The 19,723-nt window shown below is 37.1% G+C and overlaps 1 protein-coding gene across 12 annotated transcripts in view; it reads right to left on the bottom strand.

Annotated features, from left to right (window-relative positions):
• The window catches only part of LOC132851511 (uncharacterized), a 224,438-nt gene that overhangs the window by 21,323 nt on the left and 183,392 nt on the right, over window positions 1-19,723 (bottom strand). For all 12 annotated transcript variants that reach the window (XM_060878439.1, XM_060878444.1, XM_060878447.1 and 9 more), the window contains 21 exons: window positions 19,490-19,657; window positions 18,856-19,029; window positions 18,502-18,675; window positions 17,677-17,850; window positions 17,122-17,292; window positions 16,243-16,413; window positions 15,875-16,048; window positions 14,763-14,927; window positions 14,498-14,671; window positions 13,624-13,797; window positions 13,058-13,228; window positions 12,572-12,742; window positions 10,081-10,248; window positions 9,747-9,920; window positions 9,267-9,440; window positions 7,713-7,889; window positions 7,355-7,528; window positions 6,700-6,873; window positions 5,891-6,058; window positions 3,681-3,854; window positions 3,204-3,377 (listed from right to left, as the gene is read on the bottom strand). In XM_060878439.1, coding sequence (XP_060734422.1) covers window positions 3,204-3,377; window positions 3,681-3,854; window positions 5,891-6,058; window positions 6,700-6,873; window positions 7,355-7,528; window positions 7,713-7,889; window positions 9,267-9,440; window positions 9,747-9,920; window positions 10,081-10,248; window positions 12,572-12,742; window positions 13,058-13,228; window positions 13,624-13,797; window positions 14,498-14,671; window positions 14,763-14,927; window positions 15,875-16,048; window positions 16,243-16,413; window positions 17,122-17,292; window positions 17,677-17,850; window positions 18,502-18,675; window positions 18,856-19,029; window positions 19,490-19,657 — 3,618 coding nt within the window. The remainder of the gene's footprint in view (window positions 1-3,203; window positions 3,378-3,680; window positions 3,855-5,890; window positions 6,059-6,699; window positions 6,874-7,354; window positions 7,529-7,712; window positions 7,890-9,266; window positions 9,441-9,746; window positions 9,921-10,080; window positions 10,249-12,571; window positions 12,743-13,057; window positions 13,229-13,623; window positions 13,798-14,497; window positions 14,672-14,762; window positions 14,928-15,874; window positions 16,049-16,242; window positions 16,414-17,121; window positions 17,293-17,676; window positions 17,851-18,501; window positions 18,676-18,855; window positions 19,030-19,489; window positions 19,658-19,723) is intronic.

Raw genomic sequence — 19,723 nt, 5'->3', positions numbered from 1 at the left:
CAATCACAAGTCTCTCAGGTTTGCTGACTGCGGAGTAGTCAGACGCATTATGTCCCAGGAAGCTCTCATGTCTGTCACCTTCTGTCAATTCAAGTCAAGAAGCTTTTATTGTCATTTCAACCATATATAGCTGTTACAGTACACAGTGAAATTAGACAAGGTTTCTCCAGGAACATGGTGCTACATAAAACAAAGACAGAGCTAAGGACTTAGTAAGTAAGTCTTAGCAACATGAAGTGCAACTGTGCAACCTGGTACAAACAGTGCAGGACAAGACAAACAAGACAGACAAGACAGTGCAGGACAAAAGACAAAAAAATTACAAGACAATACAAAAAAGACAATACACAAGAGACAATAAACTGAAACAGCGGCGACCAGTGTAAATACTGTGTGTTCAGTGTAAATACTGTGTGTTCAGTGTAAATACTGTATGTTCAGTGTAAATACTGTGTGTTCAGTGTAAATACTGTATGTTCAGTGTAAATACTGTGTGTTCAGTGTAAATACTGTATGTTCAGTGTAAATACTGTATGTTCAGTGTAAATACTGTGTGTTCAGTGTAAATACTGTATGTTCAGTGTAAATACTGTGTGTTCAGTGTAAATACTGTATGTTCAGTGTAAATACTGTGTGTTCAGTGTAAATACTGTATGTTCAGTGTAAATACTGTATGTTCAGTGTAAATACTGTGTGTTCAGTGTAAATACTGTATGTTCAGTGTAAATACTGTGTGTTCAGTGTAAATACTGTGTGTTCAGTGTAAATACTGTATGTTCAGTGTAAATACTGTATGTTCAGTGTAAATACTGTATGTTCAGTGTAAATACTGTATGTTCAGTGTAAATACTGTGTGTTCAGTGTAAATACTGTGTGTTCAGTGTAAATACTGTGTGTTCAGTGTAAATACTGTGTGTTCAACAATATTGCGTGTGCAGAAATACTAGATTGAACACAGTGTTATAGCAGCAGTTACATGAGATAATGTAAAGTATTGTGCAGAACAGCAAACAACTGAAATGTGAGACAGAATGTGCAAAGAACAAAAAGGGTGCAAAAACAGCATGTAAACAGATTGATGGATGTATATTGGAAGTGTGTGTATTTGGTGTAGGTCTGTGCAGTCCATACAGTTGATGTGTGTGTGTGTGTTGTGCTCAGTACAGTTCAGTTATTAAGGAGTCTGATGGCTTGTTGGAAGAAACTGTAACCCAGTCTGGTCGTGAGGCCCGAATGCTTCAGTACCTTTTTTCCAGAAGACAGGAGGGTGAAGAGTGTGTGTGAGGTGTGTGAGGTCCACAATGCTGTTGGCTTTGCGGATGCAGCGAGTGATGCAAATGTCCATGATAGAGGGAAGAAAGACTCCAATGATCTTCTCAGCTGTCCTCACTATCCGCTGCAGGGTCTTGCGATCCGAGATCATAAAGTTCCCAAACTAGACAGTGATGCAGCTGCTCAGAATGCTCTCAATTGTCCCTCTGTAAAAAGTAGTCAGGATGGGGGGAGGGAGATGTGCCTTTCTCAGCCTTCGTAAGAAGTAGAGATGCTGCTGGGCTTTCTTGGTGATGGAGCTGGTGTTGAGTGACCAGGTGAGGTTCTCCGCTAGATGAACACAAAGAAATTTGCTGCTCCTGACGATCTCTACAGATGATCCGTCGATGTTCAGTGGAGAGTGGTCGAACTGTGCTCTCCTGAAGTCAACAAGCATCTCTTTAGTTTTATTAACATTCAGAGACCGGCTGTTGGCTCTACACCAGGTAGTTAGCTGTTGCACCTCCTCTCTGTATGCTGACTCCTTGTTCTTGCTGATGAGACCCACCACAGTCGTGTCATCAGTGAACTTGATAATATGGTTCGATCTGTGCATTGCTGCACAGTCGTGAGTCAGCAAAGTGAACAGCAATGGGCTGAGCACACAGCCCTGAGGGGCTCCAGTGCTCAGTGTGGTGGTGCTGGAGATGATGTTCGGACTGACTGAGGTCTCCCAGTCAGAAAGTCCAGAATCCAGTTTCAGAGGGAGGTGTTTAGTCCCAGCAGGCTCAGCTTCACAATCAGGTGCTGAGGGATGATTGTGTTGAATGTTGTATTCTGACTCTCTCTTATGCTCTCATAGCCAGTCTTGCCAGAGTCCCTGTCTGCACTTTACACATAATGTACATTGTATTAAACCTTATATGATTACAAGTATACCTAATACCTCTCTCTCTCTCTCTCTCTCTCTCTCTCTCTCTCTGTCTCTCTCTCTCTCTCTCTCTCTCTCTCTCTGTCTCTCTCTCTCTCTCTCTCTGTCTCTCTCTCTCTCCGTCTCTCTCTCTCTCTCTCTCTGTCTCTCTCTCTCTCTCTCTCTCTCTCTGTCTCTCTCTCTCTCTCTCTCTGTCTCTCTGTCTCTCTCTCTCTCTCTCTCTCTCTCTCTCTGTCTCTCTGTCTCTCTCTCTCTCTGTCTCTCTCTGTCTCTCTCTCTGTCTCTCTCTCTGTCTCTCTCTCTGTCTCTCTCTCTGTCTCTCTCTGTCTCTCTCTCTGTCTCTCTCTCTCTCTCTCTCTCTCTCTCTCTCTCTCTCTCTCTCTCTCTCTCCCTCTCCTGCTGAGGATAGATCTGTGTGGAAAGCCTATAACCCATGGGACTGTCGTTGGAGACCAACTTAGAACTGCTGTTGTGTTGATCAGCTCGGGTCTTCATCACTGAACATTTGAAGACTTGGTTGCACAAAAACACAAAACTATAAACAGCTGTAGAAAGTATCATCCAAATGAGGATGGGTTCCTGTCTGGTAGCTCTACCATTGTTTTCACACTGAGATCATGTACATTAATGATCATTTTAAAATGTCAAATTCCACGTTTTAAAATGATTAAAATGATATGAGTTTAGAAACTTTACATTCACTGGACACTGGACCACCTCCCCATGTAGATAGTATATATAAGACTGTATGAAGAGAATAACCTATAAATATATATTCTTCAATTATAACTGCACTTAAACTTTTTTTTTCATGTTAATGAACAATTAACAGGACATCAGATGTGTCCCACATATTAGTCTCAGTTATCAGTCCTGTATTGGTTTTGTCTAAATTCATGTAATAACACAACCACCATCACTGTGTCGTATTTAGTTGTAACAAAAAATAATCTAACACTGTTATTAGTAGTAATAACAGTACCAGTGGTAGTACTGCTTATACAGGTTTATATCACTGTACCTTAATATCTCCAGTTTACAGCATGGATTCTTGAGTCCTTTAGATAATTCCATGACCCCTGAATTCTGTAGGCTGTTTTCACTCAGGTCCAATTCGGTTAGAAAACAAGGCTGTAAACTGAGAACTTTGGCCAGAGTTATACAGCTTTCTGTCATTAGGTCACATTTAATAAGCCTAAAAAGGAATAAAAAGATCAGAGGAGCCACTACATTTCATATGAGTTTAAACACACACTGCATGTAATATAATGACAGTCACATGTTTCATCAACATTTTTGTCTCATCTGTAATTAATTTTCTATAGATACAGAGCTCTTATTGTGTGTGGCTGAAAGACTAATTTTGTCTGTTCTCTTTTCACATGATGTTTCACTTTACATGAAGGTTAAAATCAAAAGAATCCCTAAAGATTAACTTATATTCTACTATATAATAATAACAATAATGATAATAATAATGAGAATTTAATGTACATACGTAAGTTTCTCAGTTCTGCAGTGTGAATCCTTCAGTAGAACAGAGAGCTGCTTCACTCCTGAGTCTCCTTTTATTTTCCCACTCAGATCCAGTTCTCTCTGCAGTAAGGGGTTTGTACCCAGAACCTCAGTCAGAGAATCACAGACCTTCACTGCATCAGGACTTTTTAACAGCCTGTAGTCAGGAAACAGAAACAGATTAAATTATTAACAGTTTCATCCTTTATTTTACCTCCAGCCTCCTGAATCCTCCATTAGATGTCAGTCTCTGCTGAAACCTTGAGTATCAGATCATTTTAACTACTGATCTTAAAAATGACTGATTCATAATTAAATGTAAAAGGTTTTGGGTTAAACTGAATATATTATTAAGAGGTGTAGTGAGGTGAGACAGCAGGTATGTTTTGTGTTACTGGAATATTACCTTGATATTTTACTGGTAGAGACACAATTGTACTGGGACACGTCTGACTTATTTAGTGTCGACTGTCCAAAATCCACAATTAGTTCTATTGATATTTTAATATGTGAACTTTCACAACCACAAACAGGAAATCAGGCAGTAAGTCACTGATAGATACAGACAGAATGTCACCATTTGTCTTCTGTATAAGTTTTAACTCTTTATAGTCTGTTATGAAAACTATAAAATATTTATATTTAATAGAATATACTTAATACTTAATAATATATATATATATAACTATAACTATAAAATAACATTTTCCTGCTACATTGTGAGGTCTATAACTGAAACAGTACTAATGTGTTCAATCCTGTGTTGAGTTACTGTCTGTGTGGAGTCTCTGTACCTCTCATGGGGTTTTCTCTGGGTTTTCTGCCTGACTGACTTCATTAATCAATATAATAAACTACACATTATGTTGATTAAAGAAAGACTTAAATTACATTCACAAATTTATCACAATTTCACAAATATTTATTTTTTATTTAATAGATAAAACTGTTAAATTCTAGTTTAATACATTTTACAATTAGATACAATTACAGACAATCTACAGTGAAAAGAAAGACTGGTTCAGTAATTATGTATAGATTTGTTTAATTGACAGAGATCTGGTATAATTCTAGATGTTTCAACTACAACAAAAAAGAAAAATGTCTTTAATCAGTGTATAATATCTGTAATCCTTGATGGATCAACATACAGTTTTTATAACTGAAAAAAAGTCAGAATTACTGTCACTTTCACAGATTTACTTAAAAGTGAAAAAATGCATATAAATATGATTAAATATCTGAAATGTTTCAACAGCAATGAGACAAAGATATTACGAGACAAACCACTGAGTATTTTAGGACACTTTAAGTGACTCTAAATGTGTTAACCTGCCAATAACAACAAATTATTAGAAATTGCACAGAAGTTTGTGTTTTGTCAGTAAGAATGTTGTAAGAGCTACAACTGTATTCTGTATTGCTCTGTTAGACAAGAAAATTAAATAATGAACAGGAAGTAAGTGTGTGTTGATGGTTTAAGAGCTGTTATTGTAAAGCTGAACCTCATCATTCTATAACTTGTTATTTTACCACAACTTTGGATTGAAGGAGAAACATTTTCTGTAGTTTTTTAAATAAGTGACAGTTTCGAATGGTGTCTAAAGAAGTGCTGCTTTTCCCACACTGATGCCTGTCAGGAATCCCCTGTGTGCAGTAAACAAAGTGAGACTAGTGCTATGGTCCTTACTTCTGCTTTTGTTCTGTGTTTCATTGATTTATTTATGTTGTCATGTGTGTTTTGTCTCTTGTCTTTGCTTGTTTTCCTCGTTTGTCATGATTAATCTCCACCTGTTTTCAGTTTATGTCCTGAATATAGATCTGTATAAACCATGGGGTGTGTTGTGTGGATTGTAAAGTTTACACTCAGTTTAGTCTCTGATGTTAACAGACCTTGTTTTTCTGTATGATTACATGGTTTCTGACTTTTTGCCTAGCTATGTGAATATTGTATTTTTCTGAGCCCTTAAACTGCAGTTTGCACCTCAAACGGTCACACTGACCATCACAGATATATGATCTGTGTTCAGTGGGATTGAGCTCTGGGCTCTGATCAGGAGTTCTTCCACTCCAACATTAACCTCTACACCATGTCTTCATGGAGCTGTTTTGTGCACAGGGACATTGTCATGCTGGAACAGTGTCTGGATTCTTAGTTCTTAAACATTTGGACATGTATTGTATCTTGCTGACCTCAGTGTGTTCAGTTTACAGTCTGGATCCTGTAGTAAATCAGTGAGCAGCTTCACTCCTGATGCTCCAGGGTCGTTCCCTCTGAGATCCAGCTCTATCAGGTGAGATGATTTCAGAGCTTCAGACAGAACAGTGTATCCTTCCTCTGTTATACTGCAGTCTGAAAGTCTGTGAGAACAAATGTTTATTATTATTTATTCATGACAGAGATCTAAATCTAATCTTATTCTGTTTGGTAGGATTTAGTTTAAAAGTTTTTGCTTGGTGGTTTAAATGGATATCAGAATCAGAATTAAAAGTTAACTGTAATGTTTTCTTTAAAGGTTTGAACCTCTTGGTAGTTTCTATCCACCTGATCATAAACCTAAAATTATTTTCCATATAATTAATCCTTATATTAACACGTCCAGTTTAATCAATTAATAAAAGGGCACTATTACTATTTTTCTGGTGTCAGGTCAACTCCGTCAATGAACTCAGTTTCCCAGAATGCACTGTGGCCTACAGTCACTACAGACAATACGTCCCAGAACCCATTACCCCTAACTTGTTCCCAATCACCAGACTTCTGCTCAAACTCTTCTGTTCTATCACATCTCACATTGTGATGATGTAAAGCTCAGTTTGTGTTACACCTGAAATCACCAAGCCTTTTGTTTCTGTTAGTTGTTAGATGTCTGGTGTCTGACTCCTGGTATTTCCCTGTATGCTGCTTACTGATTGCCTAACCATGATCCTCACTACAAGCATTTCAATCAATTTTAACTTCTAACTTAAAACCTGAACTTGAATAATAAAGATGAACTGACCTCAGTGTCTCCAGTTTACAGTGTGGACTCTTCAGTCCAGCACAAAGCTGCTTCACTCCTGAGTCCTCCAGAGGATTACTGCTCAGATCCACCTCAGTCAGCTTGGAGGATTCTGAGCTGAGAACTGTGTGTAAAGACCAGCAGCTTCTCTCTGTCAGGTTACACTCACTGAGCCTGAAAGGAGAAAATAAAAGTGTCAGCTGTAGTATTGAATCTGTAGAATATGATGATTTCTGTTGGTTGATTTTTGTCTACAGGAGTTTTAATCCTTGGTAAAATCTACAGTGAAGTGAACAGACCAAACCTCACATAGCAAAAAGGCAGCTAAAGGACGGTCCTTTACAATATCACTGTAAATAATCCCTATCATTTTTTGCTAATAACTTAATGATTGTCTTCCTGCTCAGTCAATAATGTTTAAAGTTACTATTAAAATTACAAATGAACACCACACTACATGGCCAAAGTCATGTGGACACTTCTGGAATAAAAGGAACTACTGAAGTGTGTTGTGTCTAAAAATCTCTCCTTAGTTGCTCCTCACACAACGCAGTTCAAAACTGTTTCCTTTCACACTGCATGACAGATGAAAATATTCTGCGTATAAAACCAGACTGACGCTGAAACATTACAGTACAAACATCAGAACACTTACTTTATTTTCTGAAATTTACAGTGTGAGTCTTTCATCAGAACTGAGAGCTTCTTCATTCCTGAGTCTCCTGTTTCCTTCCTGCTCAGATCGAGCTCTTTTAGGAGTAAAGTGTTTTTATCTACAACTGAATTCAGCCAATTACAGGCCTTCTGTGCAGCAGAGCTTTTTATCAACCTGCAAAAACATAATAATAATAATAATAATAATAATAATAATAATAATAACAATAATAATAATAATAATAATAATAATAATAATAACAACAATTCTCAAATTTATCCAATTTGCTCTCGGATCTTTACAGTATTTATTTATGTTGAATATTTATGAAATGATTTTTGCTTATTTGAAGAATCACCTAAGTGTCTTCAGTTTGTAATTTTGATTATTTTGGATTTCATCAAGTATTTTCACTCCTGAATCTCCAGGGTCGTTCCCTCTGAGGTCCAGCTCTATCATGTGTGATGATGGGTTTGATTTCAGAGCTTCAGCCAGAGCAGTGTATCCTTCCTCTGTTACACTGCAGTCTGAAAGTCTAGACAAAAATAGTAATAAGTTCATTTCTTTAATCATACAACCATTTCCACCAAACACTGTGTTTTTAAGAAAAAACAAATCAACAGCCATCTCAATAAAACAAAACTCAGTCTTGGCCACTCATTCAACACAGCTACCAACCAGGGAGGGCAAATACCAGATGCTCCTCTTACAGCCTCATGGGGAGACATAACACAATCTACATAACACATTCTATTGGCTAGTGTCACTGTGATTGATAGAGGAGGAGAGAGAGAGAGAGAGAGAGAGAGAGAGAGAGAGAGAGAGAGAGAGTTTACCACCACTGTGTAACAGTGCTCTTTCATAAGCACACATTGAATTTGTATTTCTAATAAATGACGTAGTTTATTGGTATAAGGAGGCAAGGTAGTGGTAAGAGCGGCCACAACAAAGATGGCGCCTATGTTGGTCCGCACGGGCAATCTCGGAAGCACGATGACGTAAGTGCTAGAGGCGTTTAAAAGAGCCATGGTGGAGATAACGTGGAGAGAACAGTTCACCGGAAGTCTCCCTCTAAAAACCCTAATAATATATCTAATAATTATCTAATAATAATAATAATAACTACTCAAATAAATACTAAATTGCAGCCAATTAGCAAATTTATCCAATTTGCTCTCGGACCTTTACAGTATTTATTTATGTTGAATATTTATGAAATGATTTTTGCTTATTTGAAGAATCACCTAAGTGTCTTCAGTTTGTAATTTTGATTATTTTGGATTTCATCAAGCATTTTCACTCCTAAAACTCCAGGGTCGTTCCCTGAGAGAGAGTTTACCACCACTGCCTTCATGATATCACCAATCTTGTGATCTCAGGATGATTGTGTGAACACATTTCTGTTTCCCCCCTTTAGGGAGTCCAGCTAAGGTAAATCACAAGGCAAATTTTGTGGAGATTTTGTCCAGTTGTCCCAGTTTGTTCATTTACAAAAACATCTTCCAATCATCTGCTATGCTTACTTCGATCAGACGGTGCAGGCTATTTGCTAGCACCCCACGAGTAGCAAAGTCTACAGTGTCCAGGCTAAAAACATATTTGTTTAGTCCAGCTTTCTATTTATAGTTTTTCTTAGGTGAAAGAGCAGATTTGGAGGGTTCATGGGCAGAGTGTTCGGTGAACTGAAACTTTTTGGATGCTTTCGCCTGACCACAATCACAAGTCTCCCAGGTTTGCTGACTACGGAGTGGTCGGACACTTTATGTCCCAGGAAGCTCTCATGTCTGTCACCTTCTGACTCTCTCGTTTTGTTATGCTGTCATAGCTTGTCTAAAAAATAATCTAACATTGTTATTAGTAGTAATAACAGTACCAGTGGTAGTACTGCTTATACAGGTTTATATCACTGTACCTTAATATCTTCAGTTTACAGCATCGATTCTTGAGTCCTTTAGATAATTCCATGACCCCTGAATTCTGTAGGCTGTTTTCACTCAGGTCCAATTCGGTTAGAAAACAAGGCTGTAAACTGAGAACTTTGGCCAGAGTTATACAGCTTTCTGTCATTAGGTCACATTTAATAAGCCTAAAAAGGAATAAAAAGATCAGAGGAGCCACTACATTTCATATGAGTTTAAACACACACTGCATGTAATATAATGACAGTCACATGTTTCATCAACATTTTTGTCTCATCTGTAATTAATTTTCTATAGATACAGAGCTCTTATTGTGTGTGGCTGAAAGACTAATTTTGTCTGTTCTCTTTTCACATGATGGTTCACTTTACATGAAGGTTAAAATCAAAAGAATCCCTAAAGATGAACTTATATTCTACTATATAATAATAACAATAATGATGATAATAATAATGAGAATTTAATGTACATACGTAAGTTTCTCAGTTCTGCAGTGTGAATCCTTCAGTAGAACAGAGAGCTGCTTCACTCCTGAGTCTCCTTTTATTTTCCCACTCAGATTTAGATCCGTCTGCAATAAAGGGTTTGTGTCTAGAACATTATGTAGATGTTTAAAGGCTTCCTCTGCTTCAGGACTTTTCAACAATCTATAAGGAAAAAAAATACTCATTAATAATTTTATATTAAATATACCTTACTATAGTATTTTGCTCTAATCAAATATTAATAAAATAAATGTACTTGTTTATACATTCATAATTAATAAATGAAGTGAACATTGTCATGTAATTGTTATAAATTGCTGACCTCAGTGTGTACAGTTTACAGTCTGGATCCTGTTGTAAATCAGTGAGCAGCTTCACTCCTGATGCTCCAGGGTCGTTCCCTCTGAGATCCAGCTCTATCAGGTGAGATGATTTCAGAGCTTCAGACAGAACAGTGTATCCTTCCTCTCTGATATTATTGTCCATTAACCTGAAAAGAAAATAATTTTATTTCAGAATATTCCAAATATTGTACAAAATAAATACATATAATTTTAGGCATTAAGACATGTGACACTATACAAATTGTGAATATAACCTATTTTTATTGTTATTTTATTAACCCTAGATTGTCACTAAATGGAGCCTGTACAAATTATTTGGTTGAATTAACAAACTATTACATTAATTCACTGTTTTAATGAGAGCTACTTCAAACAACGGAAAAGAAAAATGTTTTTAGAAAGTACAATGACGTACTAAAGTTCTTTTAGGAAACAGTATGGATTTCTGAATATAATGTGGATAATAAGCTCATTTTTAAACTGCTCATTATGCTATTTGAAATCCACAGGCACTGCAACACTTTGACACAAAATATTGTGTATTTCACGTCTCTATCATCGTCTGGATAAGCGGAAATTTCACTCAGGACACATAGAACATTTATACTTTCTCTACTCTATGTCCACTAAGCCTAAGAAGATTTCTTGTTCTGCTCCTTGGCTTTTAGATGTGCTGTGAAACAAATGAAGAAAGATAAGATCATCAGAGAGGAAGTGGAAGAAATCACAACTTGATGCAGATCTTGTCTGTTAACGTACACTCCTGGCCAAGTTCTCTTCAGACGTGTCTTCTGCCAAGACTTCCTTCTACAGGGAAAAGATTGAAGCTTTTGCACATGACACTCGTAAAATCCACAACATCTTCTATTCTCTTCTCAACCCCCAGCTCCACCTGTTTCATCCTCCATAACTGCGGAAGACTTTGCTTCTTTTTACCATGAGAAAATCTGCGGGACCTTCACTTTTGCCCTGACTGCACCTACATTACATTTCACAACCAAGATTCAATTACTCATTCTTTGTCGCATTTCTCAACCATAGCAACAGAAGAGATTTTAAAACTTATCCGGTCTTGCAATCCTACCACTTGCTCATTGGATCCACTCCCTTCCACTATGCTCCAGAACATCTCGCAAGACCTTCTGCCCTTCATCACCACAATCATCAATGGATCAATAACATCTGGTTATGTACCAACTACAAACTAGATTTATTCCCATCCTGAAGAAACCTGCTCTGGATCCGTCAGACATCAGTAACTACAGACCAGTATCACTTGTCTTATCTCATTTCTTTCAAAAATTCTTGAACACATTGTCTATAAGTCTATAATCAACTGTCTATCTATCTCTCACAGAACAACCTCCAAGATCACAATCAGTCTGGCAGCACATTTGACAGAGACAGCCCTTTTGGATGTCTCCGAGAAACTGCATGCTGATACATCAGCCTGGCTTCATCTGTCCTCATCCTCCTTGACCTTTCAGCAGCGTTTGATACGGACAAGCACAAGACTCTCTTGTCCACCCTCAGGAGTCTTGGAATTTGCGAATTAGCCTGGGAATGGTTTGCTTTCTACCTGGAAGGCCGGTCATATCAGGTAGCATGGAGGGGAGTGACATCTGCTTCACGCAGACTCTCCACTGGTGTCCCAAAGGGCTCAGTACTTGGTCCTTGGTCCTTCCTCACATAGGTTCTTCTTCGCATTTTTGAGAACGGACATCAGGATGGCCTCCGTATCACTGCCACGCAGGAAGAACCTCTCCGCACAACAGGCTTTGGCCTGGTTTCAGGAAATGGACGAGGCAGACTCTGATGGAGGAGAGATTTAATTTGTCCAGCAGGCCACTGATACCTCCTCAGAAGAATCCGAAAAGGAGACGGAGCAAAAACCCAACATGCCTCCACGGAAGACGCACCGTGGTACTGGGAAGCCCTGTCTGAGCCAGACGGAAAAAGATGGCACTGTGTGGGTAGAGGAGGACATTGGAATGCCCAGTGCAGTAGCAAATCGCTCGTGCTTCACTGCGCAAGCTGGACACACAGAGTCTAGGGTCCAGAGAGGTGAGTCACTGGCTATCGTAAAATGATGGTTGAAGACCAACGTCTTCATGAAATACTTGAACTAGCATTTTCTCCCCTGTTTGTGTAAATATATATATAACTTTAAACAGTGTTTTGGGCTCATGGAAGCTTAAGTCTGTAACCTATTAAACCAGAGTTAATGTATTCAGTTGTGGAGACTTAAAAGCACTTTTGTTGCTTTGGAAAAGAGAGTCTGTTAATTCTTATTCAGCCTGCAGTCAGAGAACACAGCTGAGAAAATGTCTTTAACAACCCACAAGATCAACCATCAAAAATAATTCCAAGGTATAGAAACAATAGAGTGATCATGTGTACAGTGGAATATCTTTATAGATTTAATGTGAACACAAATAAAAACACCAGGTGAGGAATCAGACCACACACCTGAGTTTCTCAGTCCTACACTGTGGATCCTTCAGTAGAACAGAGAGCTGCTTCACTTCAGAGTCTCCAGATATTTTCCCACTCAGATCCAGTTCTCTCTGCAGTAAGGGGTTTGTACCCAGAACTTTAGTCAGATAATCACAGACCTTTTCTGCTTCAGGACTCAAAATTCTGTAGAGAGAAAACACCTTTCATTATGATACTGATAACAGACCTCTGGATGTTTGTCCCCACAAGATGCTGATGTTAAATGATGTGAACCAGCACAGACAGAACAGCAGCTGGATTTATTGTTCTTGGTTGAGATTCAAGATCTGTCTCATGTATGTAAACTTCACACACTTTCATAACAAAAATGTACGCTACGTATCTGTCCTGAGTGTCAACACACTGTAAATTTCACTGTAAAACTTTATCAATTTGATCAGGTGAAGGTTTTCCCAGAACATAACATTTAAAAAAAGAAACATATTTAAAAAAACTCACCTTAAAGTCAACTTAGAGTTTGAATTCCCTAGAAAATAACTAAAAATGTTCCATCCTGACACACTGTAGTTCCCTCTGAGATCCAGCTCTTTCAGAGGTGATGAGGAGTTTGATTCCAGAGCTTTAGCCAGATCACCACATTGTGTTTGTGTGAGATTACAGTTATTTATTCTGAAAGAAAATATTAATAAAGGACATTTCACAGTGAGACAGTGACATGACAGTGACAGAGCATCACTGAAGGCTTTGTAATTAATAATAATCTCAGTACAGGCCAGTAGACAACAGTTAGAACCATTATTTAAGAGAAGAACAGGTCACATTTCACAGGAGATTCATGTAATTAGATTAATTAATCTACAGGTGTTACCTGTTTATAATTAGAGGATTTAGACTAATGTTTTAATAGCTTATTTGACTTATTTATACAGTGAAGTTATGCAAGATAATCAATTTTAATTCAAAATGTCTTTTCTTCTATTGTAAATTCAGAACCTGTTATAGAAATTTCTTCATTTTATCCCTCATTTCTTTTTTTTCCTCAATAAAGACTAAAAATAATTTACTTCAGTTTCTCCAGACTGCAGTTTGAGGTCTTCAGTAGATCACAGAGCTGCTTCACTCCTGTGTCTCCAATTGTATTGTCACTCAGGTCCAGCTCCTTGAGGTGTGAGGGGTTTGTTCTCAGAGCTGATACAACAGCAGTACAGTCATCTTCAGTGAGACTGCATTTATACAACCTACAGAGAGAGAGAGAGAGAGAGAGACAGAGAGAGAGAGAGAGAGAGAGAGAGAGAGACAGAGAGAGTAAGTTCAGGTCAGGGCTGTTAGTCTTTTACTCAGTTGTGTAGTGGACCAATAAATCCAACCACCAGGAAAGGAAGAATCTGCTGCTCCTTAATGACTTTAGTGAAACAAAAGATTTTGTGTCATTATGTTTAAACCTCATTCATGTCCCAAACCTCCTTCTGGGCAGGTCTTTGGCTGTACCACGTTCATACACGATGCCCTGGACGTATGTGAGGTGGTGTATAAAGTTTGTGTTCAGAATTTTCCTGCCTGTAACTCAGCAGTACTGAATGTGAATTACTGTAAGTTATTATTGTACAGGTTTACAACTCACAGCAGCTCAGGAACATTATATAGTAAATATTTGTTCTTCCTGAAGCTAATACATTTGTTGTCATATTGATAAAGATGAGTGCTGTGACATTTAGTGAATATCTACTAAACTGGGTTGTAAGAAATGGGATCTTTAAGTCTGTACTTTAAGTAAAATAGTGTTTTCCTCAAAGAGGCAGAACATAAAGTGAGTGCAGTTCACTGTGTCAGAGGTTTTCAAATCAGTACAGACACAGTTAGCATGGCTACAGTCACTCCTGACTAAACAAGAGCAACTGAGTGAAAACAGAGATCTGTGTGTTTATAGCTGTTTCTTACGTAAGTTTCTGCAGTCTGTAATGTGGATCCTGCAGCAGAGCTGAAAGCTGCTTCACTTTGATGTTCTTTGGTGTTTTGGTGCTCAGATTCAGCTCCGTGTGCAGTAAGGGGTTCTTACTGAACATGTCTGTAAGACACGTGTAGGCTTCCTCTGCATCAGGACTTTTTAACAACCTGTAGAGGTTTGAAGGAAAAGTTATTTTTAACAGAAATTATATTTGTTTAATATGATATTTGTATATATCATCATTGCTTATAGAATCACCTCAGTGTCAGGTTGTAAACTTTGTTGTCAGTAAGTTGTTTCACTCCTGAAGCTCCAGGGTCGTTCCCTCTGAGATCCAGCTCTGTCAGGTGTGATGATGAATTCTGTCTCAGAGCTTCAGCCAGAAAAGTGTATCCTTCCTCTGTTATACTGCAGTCTGAAAGTCTACACAAAATTACACCAATTGTATTATTTTTATGTAGGAAAGGTCTGTAAGTCTCTGTAAAAACCAGGAGTATAAATGTGGCAGCGTTCAGTGTATAAATTAACTGTATTTACTCTTGTTGTTCTCTTTGGGAACATGTTCTGAATTACACATTTGTGATGTCTGAATTTTTCTGAACTAATAAAGAGACATTATAAAGTCAGTACTGATAACTGGACCATACCAGTAAATATAAATGATTTAAAATATATATTTCTCTATTCAGTCTGACACGTCATCTCAAATTCAGTCTGCTTTAATAAAAATAAATATAAAGTGCAGATGAAAAATCTCAGAGCTCCTGAAGTTTTTCCACATTTTGGTAGGTTTTAGCTTCACCTTAAAAGAGATTTAACTCATTTTTTCCTCATTGATCTACACACAATACTCCACAATAACAAGGTAATACATTTAACAAGACATTTAATGTTGTAGAAAGTCCCCAAAACAGGTAAGTTCCTGTTCTTACTCACATTATAACAGCTATAAACAGTTGTTCTGGCTTCTCTTTTTTCTTTTACATGAAGTTAATCAGTAAAAAATGCAGCTTACACTAAGAAAGTCTTTATTGTGGAGACTTTAATGTCTTAAAGTTATTGATACTGGAGACTCCTTCTGTAAATGTACTGGGATTCACAGATGATTATATGATAATTAATATGACACTGTCATTTATATTCTTTTCCCTCCTGTGGGGACATTAGGGACATTTGTCCATGTTGTTTCAAATTAGCCAAATTATTTCAGTTTAGCTTCATTTTATTAGCATGATTAGTATGATTAGGTAATAAGATGATTTCTCTGTGTTTGAAATCCACAGGCACTGCAACACTTTGACACAAAATATTGTGTATTTCACGTCTCTATCATCGTCTGGATTATAAATGAAGTGTGTATTAGACGTTACCTCAGAGTCTCCAGTTTACAGTGTTTCTTCTTCAGTTCCTCAGAGAGCAGCTTCACTCCTGAATCCTGAATCCTGTTCTTACTCAGATTCAGCTCCTTCAGGGTGGAGTGTTCTGATCTGAGAGCTGTGAGCAGAGCTGAACATCCTTTCTCTGTCAGATTACACTCACTGAGTCTGAAAACACAATAAATCACAGGGTTTTTCTTTAACACTTCTGTATGCAGAGGAGCGTCTTTTCTCCTCAAACTACTCATTACTACTGAAAAAGACTGAAAACTAGATGAATGATTGATCACCTAAAGACAAACCATTCAACATTAACATCACTAACTGAAGTTTACAGATTAATATAGAATTTAATTCCTTACTGAAGTCTTTCAGTCCTACACTGTGGATCCTTCAGTAGAACAGAGAGCTGCTTCACTCCAGAGTCTCCAGATATTTTCCCACTCAGATCCAGTTCTCTCTGCAGTAAGGGGTTTGTACCCAGAACTTTAGTCAGATAATCACAGACCTTTTCTGCTTCAGGACTCAAAATTCTGAAGAGAGAAAACACCTTTCATTATGATACTGATAACAGACCTCTGGATGTTTGTCCCCACAAGATGCTGATGTTAAATGATGTGAACCAGCACAGACAATTATTCTGATGTCTCAGCATTAATAATGTAATAAATATAATGTAAATGTAACAATATGGAAATGACTTTATTTAGCTAACTTTGTAGTTTTGTAGCTCACAACCTATTAAATGTTTTTCTGAGCTGTGTATTTTTTGTGAGCTTGTCCTGGTTTCTACATCTCTGTCTCTTGTTAAACTGTTTTCAGAAGAGTTTTTCTATTTTATTTGCAGGGATCAGATTCAGAACGTTAAAGCTGAATTAGTCCGACTACCAGCTCTCATCATGGGTTTAGACTGTCTTTAGTTTATGCTAAATTACTAAATTAAGTTTACAGAACTTTAACAAGTTGGCATAGATGAGGATGTCTCTGCTATCAGTAAGTCTACTTTGTGTTCTTACTAATTGTTATACCAGAAAAACCCTTAAAATAACATTTATACATGAAGAAAGCTACTGAGGAAAAACTGCTGGTTATGATGATACCATAATGAGAATCTTGGACAAAGAAAAACATGTAAATTTAACACCTTCACCACTTATTGTGGAAGCATAAAGAATAAAATATTACAGTGTCAAATATTTACAGTGTTATAAAAAATACATGAATGTAAATCAGAAACTCACCTCAAAGTCAACTTAGAGTTTGGATTCCCTAGAAAATAACTAAAAATGTTCCATCCTGACACACTGTAGTTCCCTCTGAGATCCAGCTCTTTCAGAGGTGATGAGGAGTTTGATTCCAGAGCTTTAGCCAGATCACCACATTGTGTTTGTGTGAGATTACAGTTATTTATTCTGAAAGAAAATATTAATAAAGGACATTTCACAGTGAGACAGTGACATGACAGTGACAGAGCATCACTGAAGGCTTTGTAATTAATAATAATCTCAGTACAGGCCAGTAGACAACAGTTAGAACCATTATTTAAGAGAAGCACAGGTCACATTTCACAGGAGATTCATGTAATTAGATTAATTAATCTACAGGTGTTACCGGTTTATAATTAAAGGATTTAGATGAACTATTTTTTACTTTCTTATTAAAAATAGTAACTGATTTCAGATAATCAATTTTAATTCAAAATGTCTTTTCTTCTATTGTAAATTCAGAACCTGTTATAGAAAGTTCATTTCATCCCTCATTCCTTTTTTGCTCAATAAAGACTAAAAATAATTTACTTCAGTTTTTCCAGACTGCAGTTTGAGGTCTTCAGTAGATCACAGAGCTGCTTCACTCCTGTGTCTCCAATTGTATTGTCACTCAGGTCCAGCTCCTTGAGGTGTGAGGGGTTTGTTCTCAGAGCTGCTACAACAGCAGTACAGTCATCTTCAGTGAGACTGCATTTATACAACCTACAGAGAGAGAGAGAGAGAGAGAGAGAGAGAGAGAGAGAGAGAGAGAGAGAGAGAGAGAGAGAGAGAGAGAGAGACTGAACAGGTAACTTTGTCTAATTTCAGTATAATTTTTCTCTATTTAATTTACTTTAATCTACTTAAAGAGTGTGAAGTTTCCTTATCAGGCTCCTGTTCTGTTCTTCTGTATCTGTCTCTACATGTAGCTCTGATCATGTCTGAGTATCACATCACTATATACCTCACTGTTGGCTTTGTGTCTTTAAGAATTCTTGCTGGTGGTATCTGTAATTCCTGCTGTAGTGTGTAATCATCTCACAGGTCCATACTGTACATTAATCTGTTACTGTAACTTCATTTACCTGGAGGATTTTATTATCTGTAGATTAACTGCTAGCTTCTGTTCAGTGTTTATAACATTTCTAGAAGGATTTCTGTTACTTTTAATAATAATTCAAGTTTATATTCAAAGATTAATCCAGCTGGTGGTTGTAGGCTATTAAATAGAGTTTGTATAAATGGTATTAAAATACATATATCTGGTCATTACAAACTAACATGACATATTTCACCAGAACATCTTCTAAAAGTCTTCTTAAAGATCTCTGCTCTTTCTGACATTATAGATTTTATTTTAAATGATGCCTTTACCCCAGTTTCAGCAGTTTGAGTTGTTGATTCTTCAGCACATCACAGAGCTCCTTCATTCCTGATCCTCCCAGTTTATTCCCACTCAGCTCCAGCTCTCTCAGGTGTGAGGGGTTTAAACCCAGAGCTGATACCAGAGCAGCACAACCTTCATTTGTCATCCTGCAGTTATTTACTCTGGATACAGAGACAACAAGGAAGACAAGACTTCTGTTTAAATGTAGTTTTATATTGTTTAATGTAAAATATACAGTTTAAAAGTAGACTAAAATATTTCATTAATGACATTATATACAGTTATTACATTCCAAAAGGAATACACTAGTGTTTAAGTATAAATAAGTGATCAATACTAACTTGAGTCTCTCTGGTCTGCAGTGTGAATCCTCCAGAAGAGCAGAGAGCTGCTTCACCTGCGAGTCTCCAGATATTTTCTCACTCACATTGAGTTCTCTCTGCAGTAAGGGGTTCACACCCAGAACTCTAGAAAGTAAATCACAACCTTCCTGTGCAGCAGAACTTTTCAACAACCTGCAGAGAGAGAAAGAGAGAAGATTTTATACAAGAGGAAAACATAAGAAATTTAGACACAGTTTCTAAAATTGTCTTAAGTTAAAGTTTAGTGCTAGAGTTCTTTAATAATTCACTTTTAACAAACTAATAAAAACTGAAATTTCGTACATGTCTGTATTATTAAAGAAGTTCAAACACTGAATAAAGGCAGGTGAAATGTAGCAAAAAAATGAAAAGCAAATACAAAACTACCTTTTTACAGTAATATTACATCATGAATTTAAGATTCCTAATTATTTTGTGTTGCTACGACATCATTTTGAATCTCTTTTCGGATGTTAGCAAGTTTGTCCATAATAGATTATTTATGAAGAGGACGTCTAATATGACCATCAGATATAACATATGGAACATATTTAACAAGTAGTCCTGATATGTATATTATAAATTATTCTCTTAATGATTTAATAATATAAACCTCAGTGTGTTCAGTTTACAGTCTGGATCCTGTAGTAAATCAGTGAGCAGCTTCACTCCTGATGCTCCAGGGTCGTTCCCTCTGAGATCCAGCTCTATCAGGTGAGATGATTTCAGAGCTTCAGACAGAACAGTGTATCCTTCCTCTCTGATATTATTGTCCATTAACCTGAAAAAACAAAATTAATTAGAATTTTATTTCAGAATATTCTAAATATTGCACAAAATAAATATC

This window comes from Tachysurus vachellii, chromosome 9, assembly GCF_030014155.1.
Source record: "Tachysurus vachellii isolate PV-2020 chromosome 9, HZAU_Pvac_v1, whole genome shotgun sequence".
NCBI classification, from domain to species: domain Eukaryota; kingdom Metazoa; phylum Chordata; class Actinopteri; order Siluriformes; family Bagridae; genus Tachysurus; species Tachysurus vachellii.
Note: the sequence above shows the minus strand (reverse complement) of the source record. Positions and strands in the feature narration are given on the sequence as shown.